The 25928-nt window shown below is 37.9% G+C and overlaps 1 protein-coding gene across 6 annotated transcripts in view; it reads left to right on the top strand.

Moving 5' to 3' along the window:
* Positions 1-25928, top strand: part of POU2F1 (POU class 2 homeobox 1) — a 197004-nt gene that overhangs the window by 143610 nt on the left and 27466 nt on the right. For 5 of the 6 annotated variants that reach the window (XM_025382341.1, XM_025382348.1, XM_025382343.1 and 2 more), the window contains 7 exons: positions 902-1090; positions 2856-2982; positions 9806-9900; positions 15119-15292; positions 21884-22025; positions 23583-23722; positions 24841-25020. In XM_025382341.1, coding sequence (XP_025238126.1) covers positions 902-1090; positions 2856-2982; positions 9806-9900; positions 15119-15292; positions 21884-22025; positions 23583-23722; positions 24841-25020 — 1047 coding nt within the window. The remainder of the gene's footprint in view (positions 1-901; positions 1091-2855; positions 2983-9805; positions 9901-15118; positions 15293-21883; positions 22026-23582; positions 23723-24840; positions 25021-25928) is intronic. The other variant, XM_025382351.1, reaches the window with a different exon arrangement.

Raw genomic sequence — 25928 nt, 5'->3', positions numbered from 1 at the left:
TACTTCAGAAAATTATGGTTCCATCTTATTTGATCAATCAGAACATGTCACCAAAAGAAAAGTAGAACACACTTACTATGATTTAAGTGTGTTTGAAATAAGTTGCATTATGAAAGCAAGTTTAAATATGCTGTAAATACATTTCCTACTTTACTATTTGGGTCTTGTTTTTGGTGACTAGTGTCTACAATAGTAAGAGGGAGTTGGGATTCTAAGTTCCTGTGGCTGGAGCTTCTATTAAACCTGGGCATTCGGGTTCATTTGCATGTAAAGAGAACAGCTATCACCACCTGTTTCATAGAGATAATGTGTTGGGAAGGAGATGTAAAGTTGCAGAGACCCAATGCTTTCAATCACAGAAAAGATTGTATTAGGGAGGGGCCTGTAGGGAGACTTGTAAAAGAAACAAATGGAGCTCATATTCTTTAGTCATATCTTTGGACTTAATGGAAATGATGGAATATGGCAGGGATTCATGCTAATAGGAAGCAGCTGGGCCTTATCAGTTCTTTCCTTGGTTATATCCAGCATCCTTGTTCCTCATTCATCTGACTAATCACTTGCTGTTCGGTTGGGTGTAAATTTCTTTTCATATCCTGTCAGCGGTGATTCTTTTTTTTTTTTTTTCTTGCTTACTAGTTAATTACTTTCTTGACCAAACCCTAGGGCCCTGGACAAGCTTGAATGATTAAGTCCAGAGTGGGGACCACCATTTTAATTTAAATGTTCTGCTAGTAATGGTAGTTTGATCACTGATGAACATTTTAGCTGTCTAGTAAGCATGTGAAGTGGGGTCGCTGGGGACTAATATCATTTGAGTTACCTATTACAAAGCAGTTGACTCGCATTGGGAGACTTTCTCCTTCAACACTTTCCCATTATGTGTTCTGATTTTGTTTAGCTTACTTTGACGCCTGCCCAGCAACAGTTACTACTCCAGCAGGCACAGGCACAGGCACAGCTGCTGGCCGCTGCAGTGCAGCAGCACTCCGCCAGCCAGCAGCACAGTGCTGCTGGGGCCACCATCTCCGCCTCTGCTGCCACGCCCATGACGCAGATCCCCCTGTCTCAGCCCATACAGATCGCACAGGTGAGTAAGGAACTCCAATAGCGGGAGCAGCAAGTGAGGAATAAAGTGGCAGGTTTTATTTAATGTTAAATTAACTTTTTGATTGTTAGTGTGGGGCCTTAAGTGCCTGAGGAGCTCTGGATCAGTGAGGTAAGTGGTACCCTTCCTTACCACTGAATTAGAAATAATGTTTGTTTGCTTATTGTAGTTGATATTATAAACATATAGCTGATTATTTGAATAACTATTTATATTGACAATTCTTGAATAATTAGCTGGCATATTTTTGAAGCAGGGGATTACTGTATTTATTTTAATTAGCTAATTACAGCAGACATGAATTTTTTTCATGTGCTCTGCGGTGAATGTTGCCACCCATGTATGAGAGAAACAGTGAGTAATCTCTGCTATGGAGTGATTAACATTGTGGAGAACATGATTGCATTAGAATGTTGTTTGGTTTCAGTTTTCACATTTTAGGGCAAAGTATCTAGAGATAATAAAAATTTATTTAAGAAGCGCTGGACATGGTGCCTTACACCTGTAATCCCAGCACTTTGGGAGGCTGAGGCCAGCAGATCTCGAGGTCAGGAGATCGAGACCATCGTGGCTAACACAATGAAACCCCGTCTCTACTAAAAATATAAAAAACTAGCCGGGCGTGGAGGCAGGCACCTGTAGTTCCAGCTACTCAGGAGGCTGAGGCAGGAGAATGGCGTGAACCCAGGAGGCGGAGCTTGCAGTGAGCCGAGATCGCGCCACTACACTCTAGCCTGTGTGACAGAGTGAGACTCCATCTCAAAAAAAAAAAAAAAAAATTTATTTAAGAAGCATACACAATAGTACCAAGGAGGAAAATAAATAAAATCTTTTATCTCAGGAAGAGGAAAAAGGTATAAGTAGTTGTATCAGTAAAATATATGAAGAGTTATGAGTCTAATTGTTAGACAGCTGTCTTTATGCCTGTCAGAAAAGACTCAGAAATGGACTTAACTTGTAGCAAGAGTTTGACTAACCATTTAAAAAGAACTAACTATAAGAGTAGAGATATCAGACTAGTCTTTATACAGTCTTTATCAAGATAATGTTTTGATTTTGGCCACTTTCTCATCACCAGATAAATGTTTTTAGTGCCAGCTGTGAGACCTTATATGAACATTAGTCTAAATAAGATAACGTACATGAAACACTTTGAAAATTATAAAATAGTAGGCCAATGTAAGGTGCTATTGTTGTTAGGGATCAAATTTTTATATGGATAGCTATTTTTTGTTTTAAAAAATTGAATACTTTAGAACATGTGGAAAAGGGCAAAAAAATTGAATACTGATTTTTTCAGTTAAGTTAGATAAGCTGTTGTCAAATGTCATAAGTCATTATAGGCCCTTTATTGATGGAAATTCAGATATAATGCGATTAATTTTTATTTAAGAGAATATCAAATATTTAAAAACTATTTTCTCACTTGATTTTTAAAACTAGTCTTTATGTGATAAAAAACAGAAGTATATTTGTTCTGAGGGAATTTTAAAGAACCTTTGAAAATTAGGCTTATCATAACAATATATGTCAGTCCACAAAAATAGTAAGTAAGTTGCAGAGGCTCCAGGTTGCTTCACATGCTTTGTCAAGCACACACACAGCATACCCTGTTTGGAATATGAAAGCATGCCAAGTATTTACTCTTCTTTATTTGGAGGTGACAGAAATATCAGCTGGAAGCCTTATAATTAAGTGAACTTTTATTTCAGAATCTCCAATCCATGTTTTAATTCCAATTTTTCAGGATCTTCAACAACTGCAACAGCTTCAACAGCAGAATCTCAACCTGCAACAGTTTGTGTTGGTGCATCCAACCACCAATTTGCAGCCAGCGCAGTTTATCATCTCACAGACGCCCCAGGGCCAGCAGGGTGAGCTCCTCCTCAGAGCTAATTAGTGATATACCAAGGCTGTTCACTGAATGTTACACATGCATGAACTACTGTCATTTTGGCCCTGAAACTATTAGAACAATGTTTTTTATTAAATTTTGGTTGATTATAAACTTTTGTTTAAGAAAAATATATATATATATTTTTTGGTCATAAATACCACATTATTGAAGGTTGTCCTGAACTGCCATTCATCTGCTTAATCACTAAGGAAGAACCAAGAGTTTGGCCAAAAGTCTAAGTGAAATTATTCAACATGCCAAACATAAATTGGATAAGTTGCTGCTAGTGTTTTAATTGTTTTTCATGGAAGTGTATTCAAAGAATATAGACTGAGTATTGAAAGTATGTGCTTCTAACCATTGTTTTTTAATTTAAGGAGGAAAGGCTTATAATAGAAACTACAAATTTTGTGAGTTATAAAAAACATCTTTGAGTCCTTTGAGTGGTAAATATTATATAATTAATATATCAAACAACCAATCGTGTGTAAGGTCGGTTAATGTAATCAGGGTGGAGAGTGTTGAGAGTATCAAGGCTTCAACCCAAGGAACATTAGTGCATCACCACTGATTCTTTATTATTTCTAAGTGGGTTTTTTTTTTTTGCCTTTTTTCTTCTTATTCATTCCAAAGTCTTTTGTCATGAAATAATTATTCTCCCATATGTTCAAGGTTCAAAGATGAGTAATTCAGTGTTTACTTGCAGAGAGTTCACAATTTGGTGACAGGGAAACAGACCTAAATTGTGTTAGACTTGATATGCACAGAATGCTATGGGAACCAAGCAAAGAGACCCCTGTAACTTTGTGCTCAGATAAGTCTTCACAGTGAATTTGGGAAAATGCATTCATAGGCTTACAAAAGGGAGAATGTCAGTCTTGGAAAATGAACAGCATTTGCAAAGCTTAGAAACATGGGGGAAAAATCAATAAGCTGTGTTAGAGAACTATAAGTAGTGCCTTACAATGGCAGAAGAAGTTTGCATATACAGGTAATAGTGAAATTTGAGCTCAGAAAGATTAGCGGAGACCAGATCATTAAAGAACCTTAGATAAGTTTCCAGGAGTTTGACCTTAAATCCTATAGCTTAGTGCTTCCTAAGATTGATATATTTAAGAGTCACTTGGTGGCCAGGCGTGGTAGCTCACACCTGTAATCCCAGCACTTTGTGAGGCCAAGACAGGCAGATCATGAGGTCAGGAGATTGAGACCATCCTGGCTAACACGATGAAGCCCCATCTCTACTAAAAATACAAAAAAATTAGCCAGGCGTGGTGGCAGATGCCTGTAGTCCCAGCTACTCAGGAGACTGAGGCAGGAGAATGGCATGAACCCAGGAGGCGAAGCTTGCAGTGAGCCAAGATCGAACCACTGCACTCCAGCCTGGGCAACAGAGAGAGACTCCGTCTCAAAAAAAAAAAAAAGTCACTTGAGGGATTAGAAAAGTTTCCTGAGCCCTAACCCCAACCCCCCAATTATTTTTATTCTTATTTTTAAACTTTTAGGTTCAGGGTTACACTCAGGTTTGTTACATAGATAAATTACATGTCATAGGGATTTGGTGTACAGATTTTTTCATCACCCAGGTAATAAGCATAATACCTGATAGGTAGTTTTTTCAATTCTCACCCTCCTCCCACCCTCTACCCTCAGGTAGACCCTGGTGGCTGTTGTTCCCTTCTTTGTGTCCGCAGGTACTCAAAGTTTTTATGGCTGTGTAGTATTCCATTGTGTATATGCACCACATTTTTTTAAATCCAGTCTAGTGTTGATGGATATTTAGGTTGATTCCATGTCTTTGCTATTGTGAATAGTGCTGCAATGAATATATGCACGGGTATGTGTCTTTATGGCAGAAAAATTTATATTACTTTGGGTATATACCCAATCATGGGATTGCTCTATCAAATGGCAATTCTAAGTTATTTGAGAAATCACCAAACTGCTTTCCACAATGGCTTAACTAATTTACATTCCCACCAGCAGTGTATAAGCGTTCCCTTTTCTCCACAACCTTGCCAGCATCTGTTATTTTTTGAGTTTTGTTTTTTGTTTTTTGGGATTTTAAGAGACGGAGTTTCACTCTTATTGCCCAGGCTGGAGTGCAATGGCGCGATCTCAGCTCACCGCAACCTCCGCCTCCTGGGTTCAAGCAATTCTCCTGCCTCAGCCTCCCAAGTAGCTGGGATTACATGCGCCACATGCCCAGCTAATTTTTTTTTTTTTTTGAGACATAGTTTCACTCGTTGCCCAGGCTGGAGTGCAGCAGTGCAATTTCAGCTCACTGCAACATCCACCTCCTGGGTTCAAGTGAGTCTCCTGTCTCGGCCTCCTGAATAGCTAGGATTATACGTGCCTGCCACTATCCCAGGCTAAGTTTTGGTTTTTAGTAGAGATGGGGTTTCACCATGTTGGCCAGGCTGGTCTCGAACTCCTGACCTCAGGTGATCTGCTCATCTCGGCCTCCCAGAGTGCCAGGATTACAGGCATGAGCCACCACTTTTTTTTTTTTTTTTTTTTGAGATGGAATAAATAGGAAATTGATTCACAGGCTCCTCGTTCTTGCTTTATTTGGTTGGTTTGTTTGTTTGTTTTTGAGATGGAGTGCAATGGCATGATCTTGGTTCACTGCAACCTCTGCCTCCCGGATTCAAGCAGTTCTCCCTCAGCCTCCCAAGTAGCTGGGATTACAGGCATGCGCCACCACACCCAGCTAATTTTGACAATTTTTTTTTTGAGACAGTCTTGCTCTGTCAACCAGGCTGGAGTGCAGTCCACAATCATGGCTCACTGCAGTCCCAGCCTCTTGGGATCAATCAATCCTCCCACCTTAACCTTCAAAGCAGGTGGGACTAGTGTGTACTCTCTCACCTAGCTAATTTAAAAAAAAAAAAAAAATTTTTTTTTGTAGAGACATGTCTTGCTGCGGTTGCCCAGACTGATCTTGAACTCCTGGGTTCAAGCAATCCTCGTGCATCAGCCTCCCAAAGTGCTGAGTTTCTAGGCATGAGCCACTGTATCTGGACTCACTTTGAGGAGTCTAATGTGAATGGCCCAATATCTTCCAGTAAGAAAGTCTTCTGTAAACTCTGCTAAACCACAGATTTAATCAGAAAAGTGGCATTTCCAAGTTTGTATTTAATAAAGTTCGTGTTGAAACTTGGGTAGGAAAAACTGGTAAATAAGTAGGTAGAGGGGACGGGACCTGGTGGCCAGTTATATTTGATTAATGATAGGAAAGAGGTATCTAGGTATAATGCCTGGGTTTTTAGGAAACTACGAGGGTTGATAGGTTCAGAGGAAATATAATATATGTAGTATTAGAAGAGCCTTGGTGAAACCAACCTTTTAGGTATAAAGGATTAAGTAGATTCAAAAGATACTGCATTTTCAGAAGTCAAAAACTGGTGGAGAGTGGTAGTCGCAATGGAAGAAAATTCCAAGAGGGAAGGAGAAAGTGACCTAGATGAGAAAGACTTAGGAAGGGCAATGCTAAGTGTGTTTATTAGGTTTGTTAGATTTGTTAAGATGGAATGAGATTGCCTTTATTCACTTGCAGCAAAGCCAAGAGCATTGTCTTTCCCTTTTCAAATCTGGGACCTCATTTTATTTCAATTTTATTTGTCTCAAATTAAGATAGTAGAAATAATGAATGACTGTTCATTCTGATTTTTTGGTATTTGCAAAGGTATATATATGTTTTTAAACCCTCCCCCAACTTCCAGACTTTTATAAGATTGGGAAAATAGCACAGATAATTGCTATGATTATATAACTGTAACTGTCTAGAATTTAATTTCAAGCAAGGGAAATCTAAGCCTTTTCCTCAACTGTTTTTCATGGGAAAATTCTTACTGACAGACTACTGAACTTGAGTCGTAATTTATTGGTGATCTTATTCTGCCCTATCTACTCTCACAACTAATTATGAAAATAATCAAAGAAATGTTCTTGGTTAGAAAACTGTTCATTTGAGTTTTGTTTGGGTTTTTGTTGTTTAGGTAAGGGAAGGTGGCAAGCATTGTTTCTTGTTTTTTGTTTTTTGTTTTTGAGACAGAGTCTCACTCTGTCGCCCAGGCTGGAGTGCAGTGGTGTGATCTCGGCTCACCACAACCTCTGCCTCCAGGGTTAGAAGGATTCTCCTGCCTCAGCCTCCCGAGTAGCTGGGACTACAGGCGCCCGCCACCACACCTGACTAATTTTTTTGTATTTTTAGTAGAGACAGGGTTTCACCGTGTTAGCCAGGATGGTCTCCATCCCCTGACCTCATGATCCACCTGCCTCAGCCTCCGAAAGTGCTGGGATTACAGGCGTGAGCCATGGCGCCTGGCCAAGCATTGGTTTTTTAAAAGTTCTAAACCTCTATGGGCCCTTTCAGCCTTTTCAGCTGACCTTGTTTAGGGGTAAAACGTAAGGCTTGAATTTGTTTACATATCTGCTTTTGTCTCTTACAGATTAAACTAACTTTCATTGTTAAACTTTAAAGAAACTCCTATGTTGAAATAGCCTATGTTTAATAATGGGACTTCATTTCTGACCTTTGTGCTCTCTACTCTTTTTTTTATTTTTTTATTTTTTTTATTTTTTATTTTTTATTTTTTTTCACCCAGGCTGGAGTGCAGTGACCCAGTCTTGTCTCACCACCACCTCTGCCTCCTGGGTTCAAGCGATTCTCTTGCCTCACCTTCCAAGTAGCTGGGATTATAGGTGTGTGCCACCACCCCCGGCTAAATTTTGTATTTTTGGTGGAGATGGGTTTCACCATGTTGGCCAGGCTGGTCTTGAACTCATGACCTCAAGTGATCTGCCTGCCTCGGCCTCCCAAAGTGCTGGGATTACATGCATGAGCCACCATGCCTGGCCTTCTCTTTCATTTTTTATTATTGTTTTTGAATATTCTTTAGTCTTTAGCCTTTTCAAAACAGTTTTACTTAATTAGTTTTAATCGTTAACATAAAATACAGTTTTTTTTTTTTCTCTAGACTACCCTTCAGTATTTTACAAACCAGTAAAGTTTGATATTTTAATTAATTCACTCAAAAAATTAGTTGAGTGTCTGCTGTGTCATATAGTGCTCTAACAGTTAGGGATGTATTTTGAACAAGATGCAGGTTCTGCCCTCATTAAGAAACATCAACTAGTAAACATGTAAACAAATGGTTTAGATAACAATTAGTACTAGTCGGGTAGCAGATCATAATAATCTAGTAATGGTTAACCTAAAGAAGAATGGGCCTATGGTCTGGAAAAGCCTCTCTGGAGAAGCAATATATGAATTGGGAACTGATGAGGAAGGATGAGGGGGAGGTTACCACACCTAGAATCTGAATGAAGAGTCTTGTAGGCAAAGGAATGTAAAACACCTGAGATGGGAACAGCTTGACCTGATCTAGGAAAAGAAAAGCCAGAGTAGCTGGAGTTGAGTGAGTCAAAGGAAGTGGTAGAAGTTGAGACATGAGAGCTAGACAGGGCCAGATACCTAGGGCTGCGTAGATTTTATTCTAATTCTAATATAAGGCCATGACAGCGTTTTAATTGGGAAATGATATGATTATAAAGATCACCCTAACTATTATATGGAGATTGAACTATAGGGAGACACTTGGGGAAGCAGGATGGTCATTTAAACTTCCATAAGCCTGCCTTTTAAGAAATGTTTGTAGTAATATATACTGAATTTTATTTAATCATATTTGCTTCAATATGTATTTCACTTGCCCCAGGACCGGCAAAAGTCAGGGTTCTTTAGAAAAGTTCAAACCTATTTAATATATTTATCTTATTTGTGACCTACATTATGAAATAAATATTAGTATCTTTTGATAGCTTAAATTTAGGCAGTGCTTAGTTACTTATAAATAAATGACAAATTATGTGGCTAATCTCTGGCAGGCTTAAGTGTTCTGGCTGTTGTCCTACATATTCCAACATTTAATATATCCAAATTTAGTAACCTAAGGAAATCATAATTAGGAAGGTATTGCCTCAGATAATCTTATCACGTTAAAAAAAATGGTAAAATCCCTTTTGTTTGGTGTGCTTTGTTGAATACTTTCTACCTTTGCTGTTATCACAGCAAACATAATCTTGTATTTAGTATTTTAGCAACAGCATTTTATCTGAAACTCTGTGGGTTAAATCCTTAAATACAGACATTCTGGGTTGGTCCTCTATCAGGTTCTGAAAATAAAAAGCCATGTATTCGAGTAATTGAGCATCTTCTACAAACAGAGAGTTTGTATTTCTCCTTTGAATGTCAGTTTGTCATCATGAAGCATTGGTGGCATTACATTATCAATTGTTTGAAACTAAGATAGTTCAGTGTTAGTGCAGATATTAATAGAATATTTTACATTTCAACTTTATTATCACCAACAGACAAATGTTTGATAAAGAGAACTTGAAATGCTTCTTTTCCTCTGGTCCAACATATGCTGGCAGTTTCTAATGGATTCTAGGTTAAGAAGTTGAGCTCTTTTTGGAATTTCCAACTCTTTCTATCTAGAGTAGTTTTTTACTTTCATCCCACTCTTTCCTAAAATAAAGGATTGACCTATCACAGAGCTTATTCGGATTATGCTAAAGACATACCAGTTTTAATTTACTGTTTTATATCTTCTCTTCCAAATTGTAAAACAAGATTGAATGTAAGGCAAATAAGATAAATAAGAGTTTTGATACCAGTAACACTACCAGAAATCAACTGAAAATTTTCAGCTCATTTTCTGATTCTTTCTTTCTTTTGCCATGTGTTCAAAGAAATCTTTAATGTTTCTGGATAACACGTTTTTCTTCTACAGGTCTCCTGCAAGCGCAAAATCTTCTAACGCAACTACCTCAGCAAAGCCAAGCCAACCTCCTACAGTCGCAACCAAGCATCACTCTCACCTCCCAGGTCAGTTTTCTTCTATGGGGGCCGCTTTCTCTTATCATGTTGTTTGGGGAGACATTTGGACTTTTAATTTTTTTTAAATCTAATAAATCTAATAATTCAGTCTTTGAAAACTGACCAGAAAATCCAAGCTAGGCTTAATCAGCTTAATAAAGCAATGCCAGCAAATCAATATAGTCTTTGAAAATCTTCAGAGTTTCTGTTTTCGTCTATGTTCATAAAGAATAACTGTGTTAGCAGTAAATGAGTAATGAGTTGTAGCCATGTGACATCTCCCCTCACCATACTTGGCAGTAGATATTACCACTTAAACTGGAAACCTAGTTAGCCTCAGTTAAAATCCATTGTTACCCTTTACTCTTTCTCAGAAACTGCAAAGAAATTTTGATCTCTGTATTTTCTTTTTTCTCAATGCTTTTATGGCTCTTTAGCTCATTTCTACTAGACCATATAAACACTATAATTATATAAAAACAAATCTTAGGCATAAAGAGGTTTAAATTATAGACCTAGTTCCACTTCTTATCTAGCTGTTGCTTTGAACATGTCATTTTACCTCTCTGGACCTCAGTCTTCTCATCTATAAATTAGGTGACTGGACTGGCTGATCCTGAATTTCCTAGCTCGGACTTTCTTTGCAGTACGGAAGTTATCACTTAATACTAACACATTACCAGATGTGACAGAATTCAGCATCCACTTATGATAAGAACTCTTGCAAACTAGATATAGAGGGTAACTTTCTTAACCTGGTATACAGCATGTACAAAGAAAAAAGAAAAAAAACCAATATCATACCTAACGAAAAACTGAATACTTTCCCCTAAGATCAGAAACAAGACAAAGTGACCAGTTGCCGCTTGTATTCCACATTATACTGAAGGTGCTAGTAATGCAATAAGACAATAAAATGAAATATCAATAAATGACATAGATTAGAAAGGAAGAAGTAAAACTGTCTGAGTTGCTAGATGACATGATTGTCTATTTAGAAAATCCTAAGGAATCTACCAAAAAAAGCTACTGGAATAAGTGAGCTTAGCAAGTATGATACAAAGTCAATATATAAAAATCATTTACATTTCGATACACTAGCAGTGAGCATTTGGAAATTGAAATTTAGAAAAAGAAATTTACAGTACTTAGGGATAAACTTAACAAAATATTTGTAAGGCCTATACGTTGAAAACTGTAGAACATTACTGCATAAAATTAAAGACCTATAAAATAAAAAGAAGTAATGTGTTCATGAATCAGAAGACTTAAGTTGTTAAAATGTCAGGTTTTCCCAAATTGACCTCTAGATTTAACACAGACTCAACCAATACCTAGCAGCCTTTTTTTGTAGAAATTTGCATACTGTTTCTAACATTTGTATAGAACTGTAGAAAACACAGAATAACCAAACGACTTTGAGAAGAAAATTGAAGGACTACCTGATGTCAAGAATAATTATAAAACTCCAGTAATGAAGACAGTGTAATACTGGCATATGGATAGAAATAGAGACCAGTGGAACAGAATAGAAGGTCCAGTAGACCCACATGTATATGGCCAACTGATTTGCCAAAGGTACCAAAGAATTTCAGTGGGAAAAAAAAAGTCATTTTAAAAAATGCTGCAGAAACAAGGGGAGGGGTGGGAAACCTTGACTATTATTTCACACCATATACAAAGATTTGTTTGATGGGTTGTAGACCTAAACTTACAGAAAAAACTTGGAAAAAAATCTTTGTGTCCTTGCCTAACCCAAGGATTTCTTAAATAGGACACAAAAAGCACCATAAAATAAAAAACTGATAAATTTAATTTCATAAAAATTAAAAGCTTCTCTCAAGTGAATGAAAAGAAAACTACAGATGGGGAGAAAATATTTTTATGAAACATATCTGATAAAAGATTTGTGTTCAGAATGTCTAAAGAACTCATTCAAGTTAATAATAAGACAATCTGATTTAAGGGAATGGGCAGCAAAAAAATTGGAGATACTTCACCAGAGAAGATATGTGAATGTCCAGCAGGCATATGAAAAGATGCTCAAAAACCGTTAGTCATCAGGAAAATTTAAATGAAATATCACTACACACTCACTAGAATAAGCAAAATTTAAAAGGCTATGACAAAACGAAGTGTTGGCAAGAAGATAAAGCAACTAGAGTTCTCATGCATTGCTTAGTGGTGTTGCAAAATGGTACACACAACTTTGGAAATTATTTTGGCAGTGTCTTTTTTTGGGGGTGAGGGGGAGGCAAGGTCTTACTCTGTCACCCAGGCTGGGAGTGCAGTGGCACAATCACAGCCCACTCTAGCAGCTTGACCTCCTAAGCTCAAGTGATCCTCCTACATCAGCTTCCTGAGTAACTGGTACTACAGGCGTGCACCACCACGCCCAGCTATTTTTTGTAGAGGTGAGGTTTTGCCATGTTGCCTAGGCTGGTCTTGAACTCCTGGGTTCAAGCAATCTGCCTGTCTTGTCCTCCCAAAGTGTTGAGATGACAGGTGTGAGCCACTGCACCAGGCTGGCAGTATCTTATAAAATTAAATGTCCATGTACCTCGTGACCCAGCAGTTCTATCCCTAGAAATGAAAGCATACGTCCACACAAAGACTTGTACGTGAATGTTTATAGCAGCTTTATTCACCTCGAACTGGAAACAACCTAAACATACATCAGCTGGTGACTAGGTAACATAAGCTTTACGCATATCCATATGATGGAATGCTACTTAGCAATAAAAAAAAAAGTGATTCTGATACATGCAGCTCCTGTGAATCTCAAAAGCATTATACTACATGAAAGAAGACATAAAAGACTGCATAGAGTATGATTCAATGCACATGGCGTTTTAGAAAACACAAAAGTGTAAGGTACATAAAACATATTAGTGGTTGCCAAGGACTGGGGGCTAATGATGGGGATTAACTACAAAGGGAACAAGGGAACTTTTGGGAGTGATGAGAATGTTCTGTATCTACTACTATCTATATAGTAACTGCTACTACAATTAGTAGCAGTTGTATGACTGTATGTAGAGAGTGAGGTTGGGGTTTTTGAAAAAAGTCTATACCAGAGACTCCTTCCTGGCCTGCATGCTCTGCATATGGTGGCAGGGCTGTTGTGGCTTCATCCTGACTGCTGCTCACTGAATTCTACTCTGCCATTTCTAGATCTGGCCCAGTCTAGCCTGAGGTTTCTGGAGTTGGGGTAACTTATCTGTAACCACCCCATCTAAAGTTACCCAAGCTATTTTTAGTCCTTTATTATTTGAGAATGGGGCTACTTCAACCCCGGAGATGAAGTAACAATGTGATAGTTAAGACTCACCTCTAACTGTCAACCAGTTTCGCTGTGAGAAGTGTACAGCCACATGGGAGTCTACTATGGTTGGTGGTGGTTTTGGGTACTCCAGAATGGTCAGGTTGAAAATTACGCAGTGTCAGCATAACATAGAAATGAACTTTGTTGTTGTCATTGAAACAGGATGATAAGAGAGGAACTTAACTCCAGTTGTCGCCTGTGTAATGCTTATTCTGTAGTTTTCTGGGACAGTTAGTTCCTTTGGAGGAAGCCTTGACTCATAAGGTAAAGGTCAGGGTTATATAACTTATCTCAATTTGAAGAAGAAAAATTCACAGCCACAGACTTTATCTGTAATCCTGGTTTATAATCGCTCACCTGGGCTACTGTTCACAGGAGGGGTCAACTGAGCAACTAAGATGCAGTGAGGCAGCACCTCCCGCTAGTGAGGTGTGTTCCACTCAGGGCTTGTGAATAGAACAGAATAACCTTATGTTTGTGTGATAAGAAAGTTGACTATTTTCTTTTTAAAAAGAGACTATATCCTCATGTCCCAAAATAAACTATACATAGATTTAAATAATCAAATATTCAACAACACATAGAAGAAGCTAGCAGATTATAAGGAATTTTATCAATGTTAGAAATAAGTGAAGCTTTCTCAGATTTGAAGTAACAGGATATATTAGAAAGGAAAATTAAAAGCTAACCCAAATGACAATTTAAAGGTTTATGTACACTGAAAAATAAAAGAAAGAAAGCAAATTGGAAAAAGCATTTGCGTTAATATGACAAAGCTTACTCTATAAAATTTGAGGATCTCTCTAAGGATAAGGATGAGAATAAGGGTATCATTAATATATAAATTGGTTAAGGACATAAATCCAATTCACATCCAAGGAAATACAGATAACAGTTGACACATGGGAAAATTTTGACATTGAGTAGTAAGAGAAATGCAAATTAAAGCAGCAGGGAACTACCATTTACTTCTTGAATTAGCAAAACATTTTTTTAAACTGCTAACCAAGTCATGTGGAGGAGTGTTGCAAAGTGGGAACCAACCTTATGATATGTATCAAAAGCCGTGAAATTGTTTATCTAGTTGCCAGAAAAGCCCTTGAGAATTTATCTTAAAAGAACTAATTACACACATAGGTGGAAAAAATAACTAATATGCATGAAGTTTTTCATTGTGTTATCTATGTTAGTGAAAACATGAAAACTGTCTAGCGATTAAGAACTGGTTAAGTAAATTATCAGAGTATTGCCTTAGTTTTTAAAAAGGATAATTATGAAGACTGAAATACTATAGAAAAAAGTTAAAACAATCTTAAATGAGAAAAGCAGAGAGTAAAATTATGTATACCATAATTACAGTGAAGGTTTAAAAATATAGGTCCTTGGGGAAAAAACTGGAACAGATATACAAAAGTGAAACCTGTTATAAGATATTTAAACTACAGGTGGTTTACTTTTCCCCCTTAAAATAGTTTTAATCTTGAATACTATTTTTATAATACTGTGTCACAGGTTGGAGATGTAATAGTGATACACAAGACTCTACTGCTTTGACAGTTGAAGTGCTAGACTTATGAAATAGATTTTTTGAAATAAAGAGTAATTATTAAAAGACATAAGATATATGTCTTCAGACCATTTGAAAACCCAGTTATAATAGATTTCGTTTTTGTGTATTCATGTTTTTTCTATAGAATTATGTGCTTAACCTTACTTGTAATTACCGCATATGTAGTTTCACTGTCTGCTTTGCTCACTGAACATTATGTTGCACATTCTGTAGTGTTACATGGTCTTCATTGTTCTCCATAAATGTGGCTGTTTCCTTCAATTGTTTACTTGGAGTAAGCCTAAATATCTCTTCACATGTTTTTCCTCATTGTTTTATTCTTTCTCTAACAGCCAGCAACCCCAACACGCACAATAGCAGCAACCCCAATTCAGACACTTCCACAGAGCCAGTCAACACCAAAGCGAATTGATACTCCCAGCTTGGAGGAGCCCAGTGACCTTGAGGAGCTTGAGCAGTTTGCCAAGACCTTCAAACAAAGACGAATCAAACTTGGATTCACTCAGGTAGGGTGAATTGGCCTTACATTGATTGCCCTCCTTGGCTGGGTCCAGATTCGGTTGGCTCTCTGTATTCATGGATTCCACATCTGTGGATTCAACCAGTCTAAAATATTTGGGGCAGGGGATGAAAAAGGATGGTCATGTCTGTACTGAACATGTGTAGACTTTTTTCCTTGCCATTATTTCCTAAGCAATACAATGATTTACATAGTATTTATATATTAAGTATTATAAGTAACCTAGAGATGATTTAAGGTATATGGGAGGATACACATATGTTATATAAAAATATGCATTTTATAATTTTGAGTACTTGAGCATCAGTGGATTTTGGTATCCAAGGGAGGTCCCGAAACCAATCCGCTGTGCATACCGAGGGACAGCTGTATTTGCTTTACATGTCCAAAGAGGCGTCTAAGATACAATATATTCCTCAACCATGTTGTTTTTTGGTTTTAAACTGTACCTTTTTGTTAGCCTTTTGCTGCATTTTTAATGTACGGTTTAATGTTAGTCTAGAAGCTTTATGATTCCTTTCAGAACACAGGCCTCTGAAATCATAATTATATCAGTAAATTGTGAAGAGTTTAAAAGATTATGTTGGAGGATATTTTGACTATACTGAGGATTTTGTTATTGAAGAATATCTGGTAGTAGACCTTAGTGCTTCATATGTAAGATGAAGACCTTAGTGCTTCATATGTAAGATGAAGAGAGAGTAAAGATTACAGGGTGTATTTTAGTAGCTAAAAGGGGGAAAGTTTAGAAGGCTTATTTAAAAACAGTTTTTTGTAGTGGGTTGCAGTAGCTCTCATCTGTAATCGCAGCACTTTGGGAGACTGAGGTGGGAGGATTGCTTGAGCCCAGGAGATGGAGACCAGCCTGGTCTCTGGTGGGACCCTGTCTCTCCAAAAAGTAAATAAAAAATTTAACTGGGTGTGGTGGCACATGCCTGTAGTCCAAGCTATCAGGAGGCTGAGGTGGGAGGATTGCTTGAACCTGGGAGGTCGAGGCTGCAGTGAGCCATTATTGCTCCATTGCACTCCAGCCTGAGTGACAGAGCAAAACACTGTCTCTAAAAAGATAAAAATTAATAAAAATTAAAAATAAAAATAACTTTTTGGAAGAGAAAGGGTGATGAAGACAGGCATGCAGGCACAGGCACACACACTCTCTAAGCCTATGCTAAAACCAGTTAATCAAGCAAGAATCTATAGAAGATGAAAACCCCAAATTAGCCAATATCCAAATTAATTTTCTACAATTTGTCAGCTAACCGAGGACTTTTAAAGAAGAGTGAATATATTTAATAAATTATTTAAACAGTTGTCTGGATACATGGCATTTTTGTTTGTTCTAAGCACTACCACTGACTCTTTGATTAACCTGTCATAAATAATACATGTTTTTTAGAGACAGGGTCTCACTATGTTGGCCAGGTTGGTCTTGAACTCTTGGCCTCAAGCAACCCTCCTGCCTTGGCCTCCCAAAGTGCTAGGATTACAGGTGTGAGCCACTGTGCCCAGCCTGTAAATAATAATTTTAAAGCAGGCAAAGAATTAAACTGAATGAAATTTATGTAAAATGGTATAAGATCATTAGGTTAAAAAAAAAAAAAAGCGGAAGTATGGATTAGATTGGGTGCTTTTATGGAATCAGGAAAAATCTGATATTTTCTTTCCAGGGAATATAATTACTATTTGAAGTGTTTAAGCCACTACTTAAATATTACTCAAATTACTTTGTGTTGAAAGTACAGTAATGCTCCACCTGGCCTGGAAGGTCAAAATCCAAGGATAGCATCCTGCATGTACTATGGGTGTTTTTAAGAACACATTTATATATATCTTTATATATATCTTTTTTTTTTTTTTTTTTTTTTTTTTGAGACAGGGCCTCGATCTGTCACCCAGGCTGGAGTACAGTGTCATGATCACGGCTCACTGCAGCCTTAACCTCCAGGGGTCAAGGGATTCTCCCGCTTCCGTCTCCTGAGTAGCTGGGACTCAGGCACACCATCACACCCAGCTAATTTTTGTATTTTTTGTAGAGACGAGGTTTTGTCATGTTGCCCAGGCTGGTCTCAAACTCCTGGGCTCAACCAAATCCATCCACGTCAGCTTCCCAAAGTGCTGAGATTACAGGTGTGAGCCACCACGCCCAGCCCAGGCTTATATTTCTTTGGGAATTCATTTTTGCTCAAAGAAATCAGTTGTGTTTGAGAATATAAAATGATTTTTTAAATAGGCATGATTTTAGAGGAAATACAGTTACATTTGTGAGGAGTTTTGAGTTACGAAGAAGCAAATTATCCAGAAACATTTTAATCCTTTCAAAGCATCTTAAATGATCTGACTTGTTTTAAAAAGAAAGCTAGGCCAGGCACGGTGACTCACACCTGTAATCCCAGCACTTTGGGAGGCCGAGGCAGGTGGATCACCTGAGGTCAGGAGTTCAAGACCAGCCTCGCCAACATGGCGAAACCCGATCTCTACTAAAAAATACAAAAATTAGCCGGGCGTGATGGCGGATGCCTGTAATCCCAGCTAATCAGGAGGCTGAGGCAGGGAGAATTGCTTCAACCTGGGAGGTAGAGATTACAGTGAGCCGAGATCACACCACTGCACTCTAGCCTGGGTGACAGAGCGAGACTCTGTCTCAAAAAAAAAAGAAAGCTAAACATAAAACTAGATTGATATGAGTAAGTTAGGACGCTGAAATAAGTATACAGTTAGCATATTTAGCAGTGCCTCAAGGTTTGAACTATCAGCACAGTATACTCTTGGGTTCCCTGAGAGATTGTTGTCTAAGTGATATGCCAAAGATGTTAAGGCTTTTAAAAATCTTTAGCTTTTACTCAAATAGTGGTTTGCCTTTCTGCATTTGATCCAGCATATTGCCAGTGTTATGTTTTTCTCTGCCTCCGCACATCCCTCCGCACATCCCTCCGCACATCCCATAGCTTCTCTATGGTCTGGTGTTTTGTTTTATGGTTTTATCCTATTTTTTGGCATGACCATTCCTTATTTTTCAAAATGACTTTGAGACAGCAGTGGCAGTGGTTCACAAACTTGGACTATGTGGGTTAAAGTACATACTACTGCCACAGAATGGAAAATCAGTATATCAACTTCTGTTTGTAAGTCAGATACTTTAATTTTAGTTATTTGAAGGTTGTTCTGTGTCCAATTTATTTATGTACACACATAAAGAGAAAGTTTTAGCCATTAAAGTTATTTACTGAAATAAAAAAAGCTCTATTCTCTGTGTAAGTATGCATATTATTAGATGTTTTAAACAGTTATTTTCTAATTACATAATTGCTTATTAAAGGATTACCATGGCTGTCTTTGCATAGTTAGAAAGCGTGTTATAGTATAATACATTTACCACATGTGATACATTCATTATTTACCAGTCCCAGTTTTTGTTCCTTTTTTGTTTTGTTCTTTTTAAAAATATCAAAGGGATATAATATAGTTAAGATTGTATATGAATCGACTACTTAAAACGTTTACTTTTGTGAGTGATAACCCAAGATGGTTGTGAGTTGGATTGTCATGAAAGCATTAAACCAAGCCTGTACCAAATTAATGAAAATTAGTATGTTAACTGAGGAGCCTGTTGCTTTTTATTCAATTAAGCAATTTAAATGTGAAAACATATTATTAATAAATGATAAAGTGAGTTTATTATCATGGTTCTAGTTAGTTAATGGCATAGCTTTATTTCCAGCCACCACCTTAAGGTATCAATTCTTATAATTACTGTCATGATTTTTTAATATATATTTTATTTACCTTTTTTTTTTTTTTTTTTTAGAGAGAGGGTATCACTCTGTTGGCTCTGGCTGGAGTGCAGTGGCACAATTATATCTCACTGCAGCCTCAAACTTCTGGGGTCAAGTGATCCTCCCACCTCAACCTTCCAAGTAGCTGGGACTACAGACACATGCACCACACCCAACTAATATTTTTGTGTTTGGTAGAGATGGGGTCTTGTGTTTCCTAGGCTGTTGATTTATTTTTTACTTGTTAAATTGTTACTTTTATATACTTTTATAATAAGATAGAAGTTTGTGAAAATTTATAGCTTAAAATGGGGTTTTAAAAATACGTTATTTTTTTAACCCAACTAGCACCTATTGTGCCAGAAAACGCTTATTGCCATCTAACGGCTATATAAGTTCTTATACTCAAAGAATTACAAGGTTTAATTGGCACCAGCTATAATCTAAACAAGGTGACCATGACATGAATATATGTGATAAACAATGCGTAAGTTCAGTGCTTGACATATAGTAGGAACTTAGTGAATATATAATTGAAGTAATATTTTATTTTATTTTCTTCTATTTATTTTTTTGAGAGAGTCTCACTCTGTCACCCAGGCTGGAGTGCAGTAGCCTGATCTCAGCTCACTGCAACCTCCGCCTCCCAGGTTTCAAGCAGTTCTCATGCCTCAGCCTCCTGAGTAGCTGGGATTACAGGGGTGCGCCACCACACCCGACTAATTTTTGTATTTTTAGTAGAAACAGGGGTTTCGCCATGTTGGCCAGGCTGGTCTTGAACTCCCGACCTCAAGTAATCCACCTGCCTTGGCCTCTTAAAGTGCTGGGATTACGGGTGTGAGCCACTGTGCCCTGCCTGAATGAAGTAACATTTAATAAAAATACAGCAATATAAGTATAGATAAACATAATCATCTATATCTTTAGACATATTTGTATACAGTATAATGGATAGCACTTATGCCCTGCTCACCACTAATTCTGGTTATTTCCATTTTACTGTAATTGGAAGGAAATTAATAAACAGTCTACTTCAGTATGTTCAGAACTGTCATTAAAACTTTCTGTGATTATGGGATGTTCTGTATTTGTGTTACCCAGTACAATAGCCACTGTCTACTTATGGCTATTGAGCACTTGGAAGGGCTAGTGGTGCTGAGGAACTGAATTTTTAATTTATTGGATTTTAATTAATTTAAATAGCCACATGTGGCTGGTGGCTATATGGGAAGGCAGAGGATATCAGTCACTTGAAGTTCAGGTATTCTGTGTGCCTCATTTTGTCTTACATTTCAATATTTCTCACTGTTAAACTTTTTGTCAGAAGTAGCTCACCAAAAAGAAAATGGGGTTTTAAAAATATGTTATTTTTTGTAACCCAACTACCACCTAATGTAGGTGCTAATAAAAAATGTAGTATTCAAAAGATGGATTAGGGGTAGGGAGGAATCAAAGGACTGGGATAATCCCAGTTCAAAATAAGTGTTGCCGGGATAGTTGAGAGTTGGCTGTCTAATAGTAGGATTAGTTGTATAGTACTTTGGACCAGAAATAATGTTGCCTTTCTGCCCTGTCACTAAACTAATTGAAATGAATGGGTGAATCATTTAAACTCCGTGAGCTTCTGTTTCCTGTATATAAAGTAACTATTAAGATACCCTTTTTTTCCAGCTTGAACAAGAGAGATTCAGCAAGAAGAAAAGCTCTGTATACATTTCAAAGGTTATAGGCTTATAGAGAAAGACATCTTTTGTAATATATTCAGGGCATCATTGTTCTATTGCTATAAGGTTACCAAGTTTCCAGTGCCCATGAAGGTTTGACTAAATGGGTCAAACCTCTCTACTGTGAATTTCTATTTCTATGATGGTTACAAAAGTAGTCTTTTAGAATACCTGTTTTTTGTAACTAACTTTGAAATCCAAACTAGGAGTGAAAATAGATCCTTTTTTTCACTGCTTCCAGAAATACTTGATAGGGAAAAGAAGAAAGAGATGATTTCTAATTTTTAAACTGATTTTTGGGAAGTTTGGTTAGTTCAGGAATATCTTGGGTTATCTAGAGAGTTATACATAATATCTGTAGGTGATACAGATAAATTTATTTTTCTTTTTATTAATTTTTTTTCTTTTTCTGAGACAGGGTCTCACTCTGTCACCCAGACTGGAGTGCAGTGGCACAATAACAGCTTGCTACAGCCTTGACCTCCTGGGCTCAAACGATCCTTCCACCTCAGCCTCCCAAATGGCTAGGACTACAGGCACAAGCCACCACGCCTGGCTGATATTTGTTTTTTTTTTTTTTTTAGATGTTTTGCCACGTTCCCCAGGCTGGTCTGGAAATCCTGGGCTCAAGTAATCCACCCATGTAGGCCTAGGCCTCCCAAAATGCTGGGATTAAAGGTGTGAGCCACTGCGCCCAGACCAGATAAATACATTTTTAAAGATTACTTAAATCACTTTGGTTGTATCATTTAAGGGGCTTGTTAGAATATTAGCACTATTTTTGATACCTAGTTGAAATTTTGGTATCTCCATGATTACATAAGGTGGCAAGAAGAGATTCAAAATGGGAAAGTATGTGGGACAGTATTGAACATTATAATGATCAGGCCTGACAGAGTCCTCACAGTAACACTGTGACTGGCTTAGGAATGGAGTTTATGTGGAACCCCGTAAGTGGAATAATTACTGACTCTTTGTCTAAAGCAGTTACTGGAGCAACACCCCAGAGTGAAGGCTTTAAGCATTGGTGAGATGACTCTGTCTTTCCTCTCCTCTTCTCCTGCTCTGTATTGTGTGTAGGGTGATGTTGGGCTCGCTATGGGGAAACTATATGGAAATGACTTCAGCCAAACTACCATCTCTCGCTTTGAAGCCTTGAACCTCAGCTTTAAGAACATGTGCAAGTTGAAGCCACTTTTAGAGAAGTGGCTAAATGATGCAGGTAAGTGACTGTATACGACATTTCTTTGTCATTCATTGAAATTTTACAGGGGGATTGTTATATAAATTGGGGTTTATATTTCTTACTCTATTTTTGTTATTACGGAACCTTGAAGCTTACTAATCCTGGGAGGATCATTATGAATTATGGTGATATAAATCAGAAAGCTGATTCATTTAAATATTCTAGTAATTACAGTGTAAATAATTAGCAATAATTTTTAGCCTGAAATACTTCTTGTATTTGAGCCAGGAAAGGAACACACACACACACAGTTGAAGGAATAGGATAAGAAGGCTTTTGTATTTAGGTAAGCTTGAAGGAGAAGCTTATTGTGTCTTCCTAGATGAATTATCATAGAACTTGTTCTTGCAATATTTCTGCTTTTGTTATTTCAGATGACCACACATATCATTCAGAAAAGTTAGACTACTAGCTTAGTCTTACGTTTTTTTGTTTTGAGAGTTCCTTTTGGAAGATTGGAATTTTGAGTCACAGTATCATAGACTATGAAAGCTGTAGGAGTCATATAGATCCCTTAAACTATAGTTCTTATTGTAGATAGGAACAAAAATTAGGCCTTTGGAAAAGACAAACCTGAAACACGCATCCTTGGACAGTTTTATTCAGTAGCTGTGGGTGAGGCCTAGGCATCTGTTTCTGGAGTCCACAGATAAGAACCACTGGTTTACTCCTTCCATCTTATTTTACATGTAGCAGAAACAAACTCAGTTGTGTATGACATGCCCAAGGTTATTAAACTGTGAAATTACAGAACCCTGTGATTTAACTTCAGAGAATTTATAAATATTTCATTTGTTTCTTTTCTTTTTACCCTAGATTATACCAATAAAATGAGAGGCCATTTACAAGATAAATATTAAACGTTCAGTAATTTCCAAGAAACTTTCTTCCTTTTATCCCCAGAACTTATAAACAAACAGAACTGGAGACATAGAGCTGAGTTTAAGGATAGAAATAGTAAACCTCTTTTTTTCTCAGAAACAGAAATCCAAAAGTAGTGGTAATATTGTCAACATCCTAGGACAAAGAATGCCAATAAGGGCAGCAGAAATATCCATGGTAGTAAATATATATTTTTGGGGGGGGGCGGGGGAGCAGGTAGAGGGAGCCATGGTCTCACTGTGTTGCCCAGGCTGGAGTGCAGTGACATGATCTCAGCTCAGTGCAACCTCCGCCTCCCAGATTCAAGTGATTCTCCTGCCTCGGCCTCCCAAGTAACTGGGACCACCGGTGCACGCCACCGTGCCCAGCTAATTTTTGTATTTTTGATAGAGATGGGGTTTCACCACGTTAGCCAGGCTGGTCTTGAACTCCTGACCTCAAGTGATCCTCCCGCCTCAGCTTCCCAAAGTGCTGGGTTTACAGGTGTGAACCACTGTGCCCGGCCAATAAGCAATATTGTAATGTAGGTTATGTGAAAACCTTTTCATACTTGCATGTAGCTTATTTTGTCAGTTTTGTTAATATGCATATTGTGCATATGAATCACTGTGCTCAGCTAATTTTATTTCTGTATTTTCTTCATTCTTACAGAGAACCTCTCATCTGATTCGTCCCTTTCCAGCCCAAGTGCCCTGAATTCTCCAGGAATTGAGGGCTTGAGCCGTAGGAGGAAGAAACGCACCAGCATAGAGACCAACATCCGTGTGGCCTTAGAGAAGAGTTTCTTGGAGGTCAGTGAGGATTTTACTTTTCTGTACATGGGATTGTCTGTGTGGTACTTAACATTAGTACTTAGTAGAAACTGTAGGTGGTAAAAGATGACATGTCAGCCTCTGCCCTTATGGATGATTATAAATAGGTGAAGTAAGTAAGTTACTAACATAGGAGACAGAACCAGAGTTCTGCAGGGTTCAGGAGACACCAGAATCACATCCATGCGAGCGCTCAGTATGAGAGAGGTGGCAGCTAACATAGGATACATAGGAATTAATTCCACAGACTACAAAAGGTGGGGGGAAAGTACTTTAGCGGAGGAAGCACATGAGCATTTCCCCCTCAGAGTGGGGGAGAAACACTGAAGTGAGGGAAACCATAGGGTGTATCAGGAGACACTCTAGTAGATTGGTTGGTTAAATTGTAGTGTCTGTATGCCTGGAATAGTAGTTTGGGATTGGAACACTAGAGACCTTGAGTGTTAGGCTATGGAGCTTAAATTAATGCAAGAGATATTTGGCAATTATTTTTTTTTTAACCAGGTAATATCATAACAAAGCTTTTAAGAAAATTTTGACTTCTCTAATTCAGAAAAGACTTGAGCACATTGGGAGAACACTGAATTAGGAATTTTTATCAGCTCTGCCCCTGATTGGGCAAATCACATGATTTCTTTAAGCTGAAGGTCCTTCATCTGTGAAACACCTGCCTTTCCTACTGTGAGGTCCAAATTAGATAGCGTGAAGTGTGGAGAAAGGTTAAATTCCTGCTAATACATATGGTTGTACTGGTATTTTGTTAATTTCATTCACAATTAATAGATCTTAAAAATGAAAAACTATAGATATTCAAGGATAACTTATTCTAAGTTAATATGAATAAGTTTAGTAGGCGTATGTTCATTAGAACTTCTATCTACAGGATCTCTTTGTTGAAAGTGGCCCAATATGGATGGTTGTATGTGTCCCAGCTTCATTTTCTAACCTGTCCCTCCTCATTTTTTATTTATATACTGATGTGATTATGCCAGTAGTTCAAAAAGTTATTCCAAAGGATAGTTATTCCAAAGGATAGTTATTCCAAAGGATAGTTATTCCAAAGGATAGTTATTCCAAAGGGTTTTTTCACCCTGCAGAATCAAAAGCCTACCTCGGAAGAGATCACTATGATTGCTGATCAGCTCAATATGGAAAAAGAGGTGATTCGTGTTTGGTTCTGTAACCGCCGCCAGAAAGAAAAAAGAATAAACCCACCGAGTAGTGGTGGGACCAGCAGCTCACCTATCAAAGCAATTTTCCCCAGCCCAACTTCACTGGTAAGAATAAAAAAATGCAAGCTCAAGGGCTAATTTTCACAATTTTACAAATGACCTGTTAAATCAGTTTATTTCATAATAGTAATTTAATGAATAAATACATCAAGTAAATGCATATAAATTTATATTTTAGACATTATCAAGGTAATGAAATTCTCATGCTCGCATGCACGCTCGCTGTCTCTCTGCTGAGGTCACTGATCTTGAGGTGCCCCTGCATGGAGGGTGAAATCTCATGTTGTTATTAACCCAAGAACTTCTTGGTCTATCTTATTTTTTATTTATTTTTCTATTTATTTTATTTTATTGTATTGTATTGAGACAGAGTCTCACTCCATCACCCAGGCTGGAGTACAATGGTACGATCTCGGCTCACTGCAACCTCCGCCTCCTGGGTTCGAGTGATTCTTGTACCTCAGCCTCCCGAGTAACTGGGATTACAGATGTACCCCACAGATGTACCACCATTCCCGGCTAATTTTTTGTACTTTTGATAGAAGCAGGGTTTCACCATGTTGGCCAGGCTGATCTTGAACTCCAGACCTCAAGTGATCCACCGCCTCGGCCTCGGCCTCCCAAAGTGCTGGGATTACAGGTGTGAGCTACCGTTCCCAGTCTATCTTTTTTTTTTTTTTTTTTTTTTTGAGACAGAGTTTCACTCTTGTTGTCCAGGCTGCAGTGCAATGGTACGATCTCAATTCACTGCAACCTCTGCCTCCTGAGTTCAAAAGATTCTCCTGCCTCAGCCTCCCAAAGTAGCTGGGATTACAGGCACCCGCCACAAGGCCCAGCTAATTTTTTTGTATTTTTAGTTGAGACCGGGGTTTCACCATGTTCTCCAGGCTGGTTTTAAACTCCTGACCTCAGATGATCCACCTGCCTCAGCCTCCCAAAGTGCTGGGATTACA

This window comes from Theropithecus gelada, chromosome 1 (genome assembly GCF_003255815.1).
Source record: "Theropithecus gelada isolate Dixy chromosome 1, Tgel_1.0, whole genome shotgun sequence".
Lineage (NCBI taxonomy): Eukaryota > Metazoa > Chordata > Mammalia > Primates > Cercopithecidae > Theropithecus > Theropithecus gelada.
This window is presented reverse-complemented; position numbering and strand designations above follow the sequence as displayed.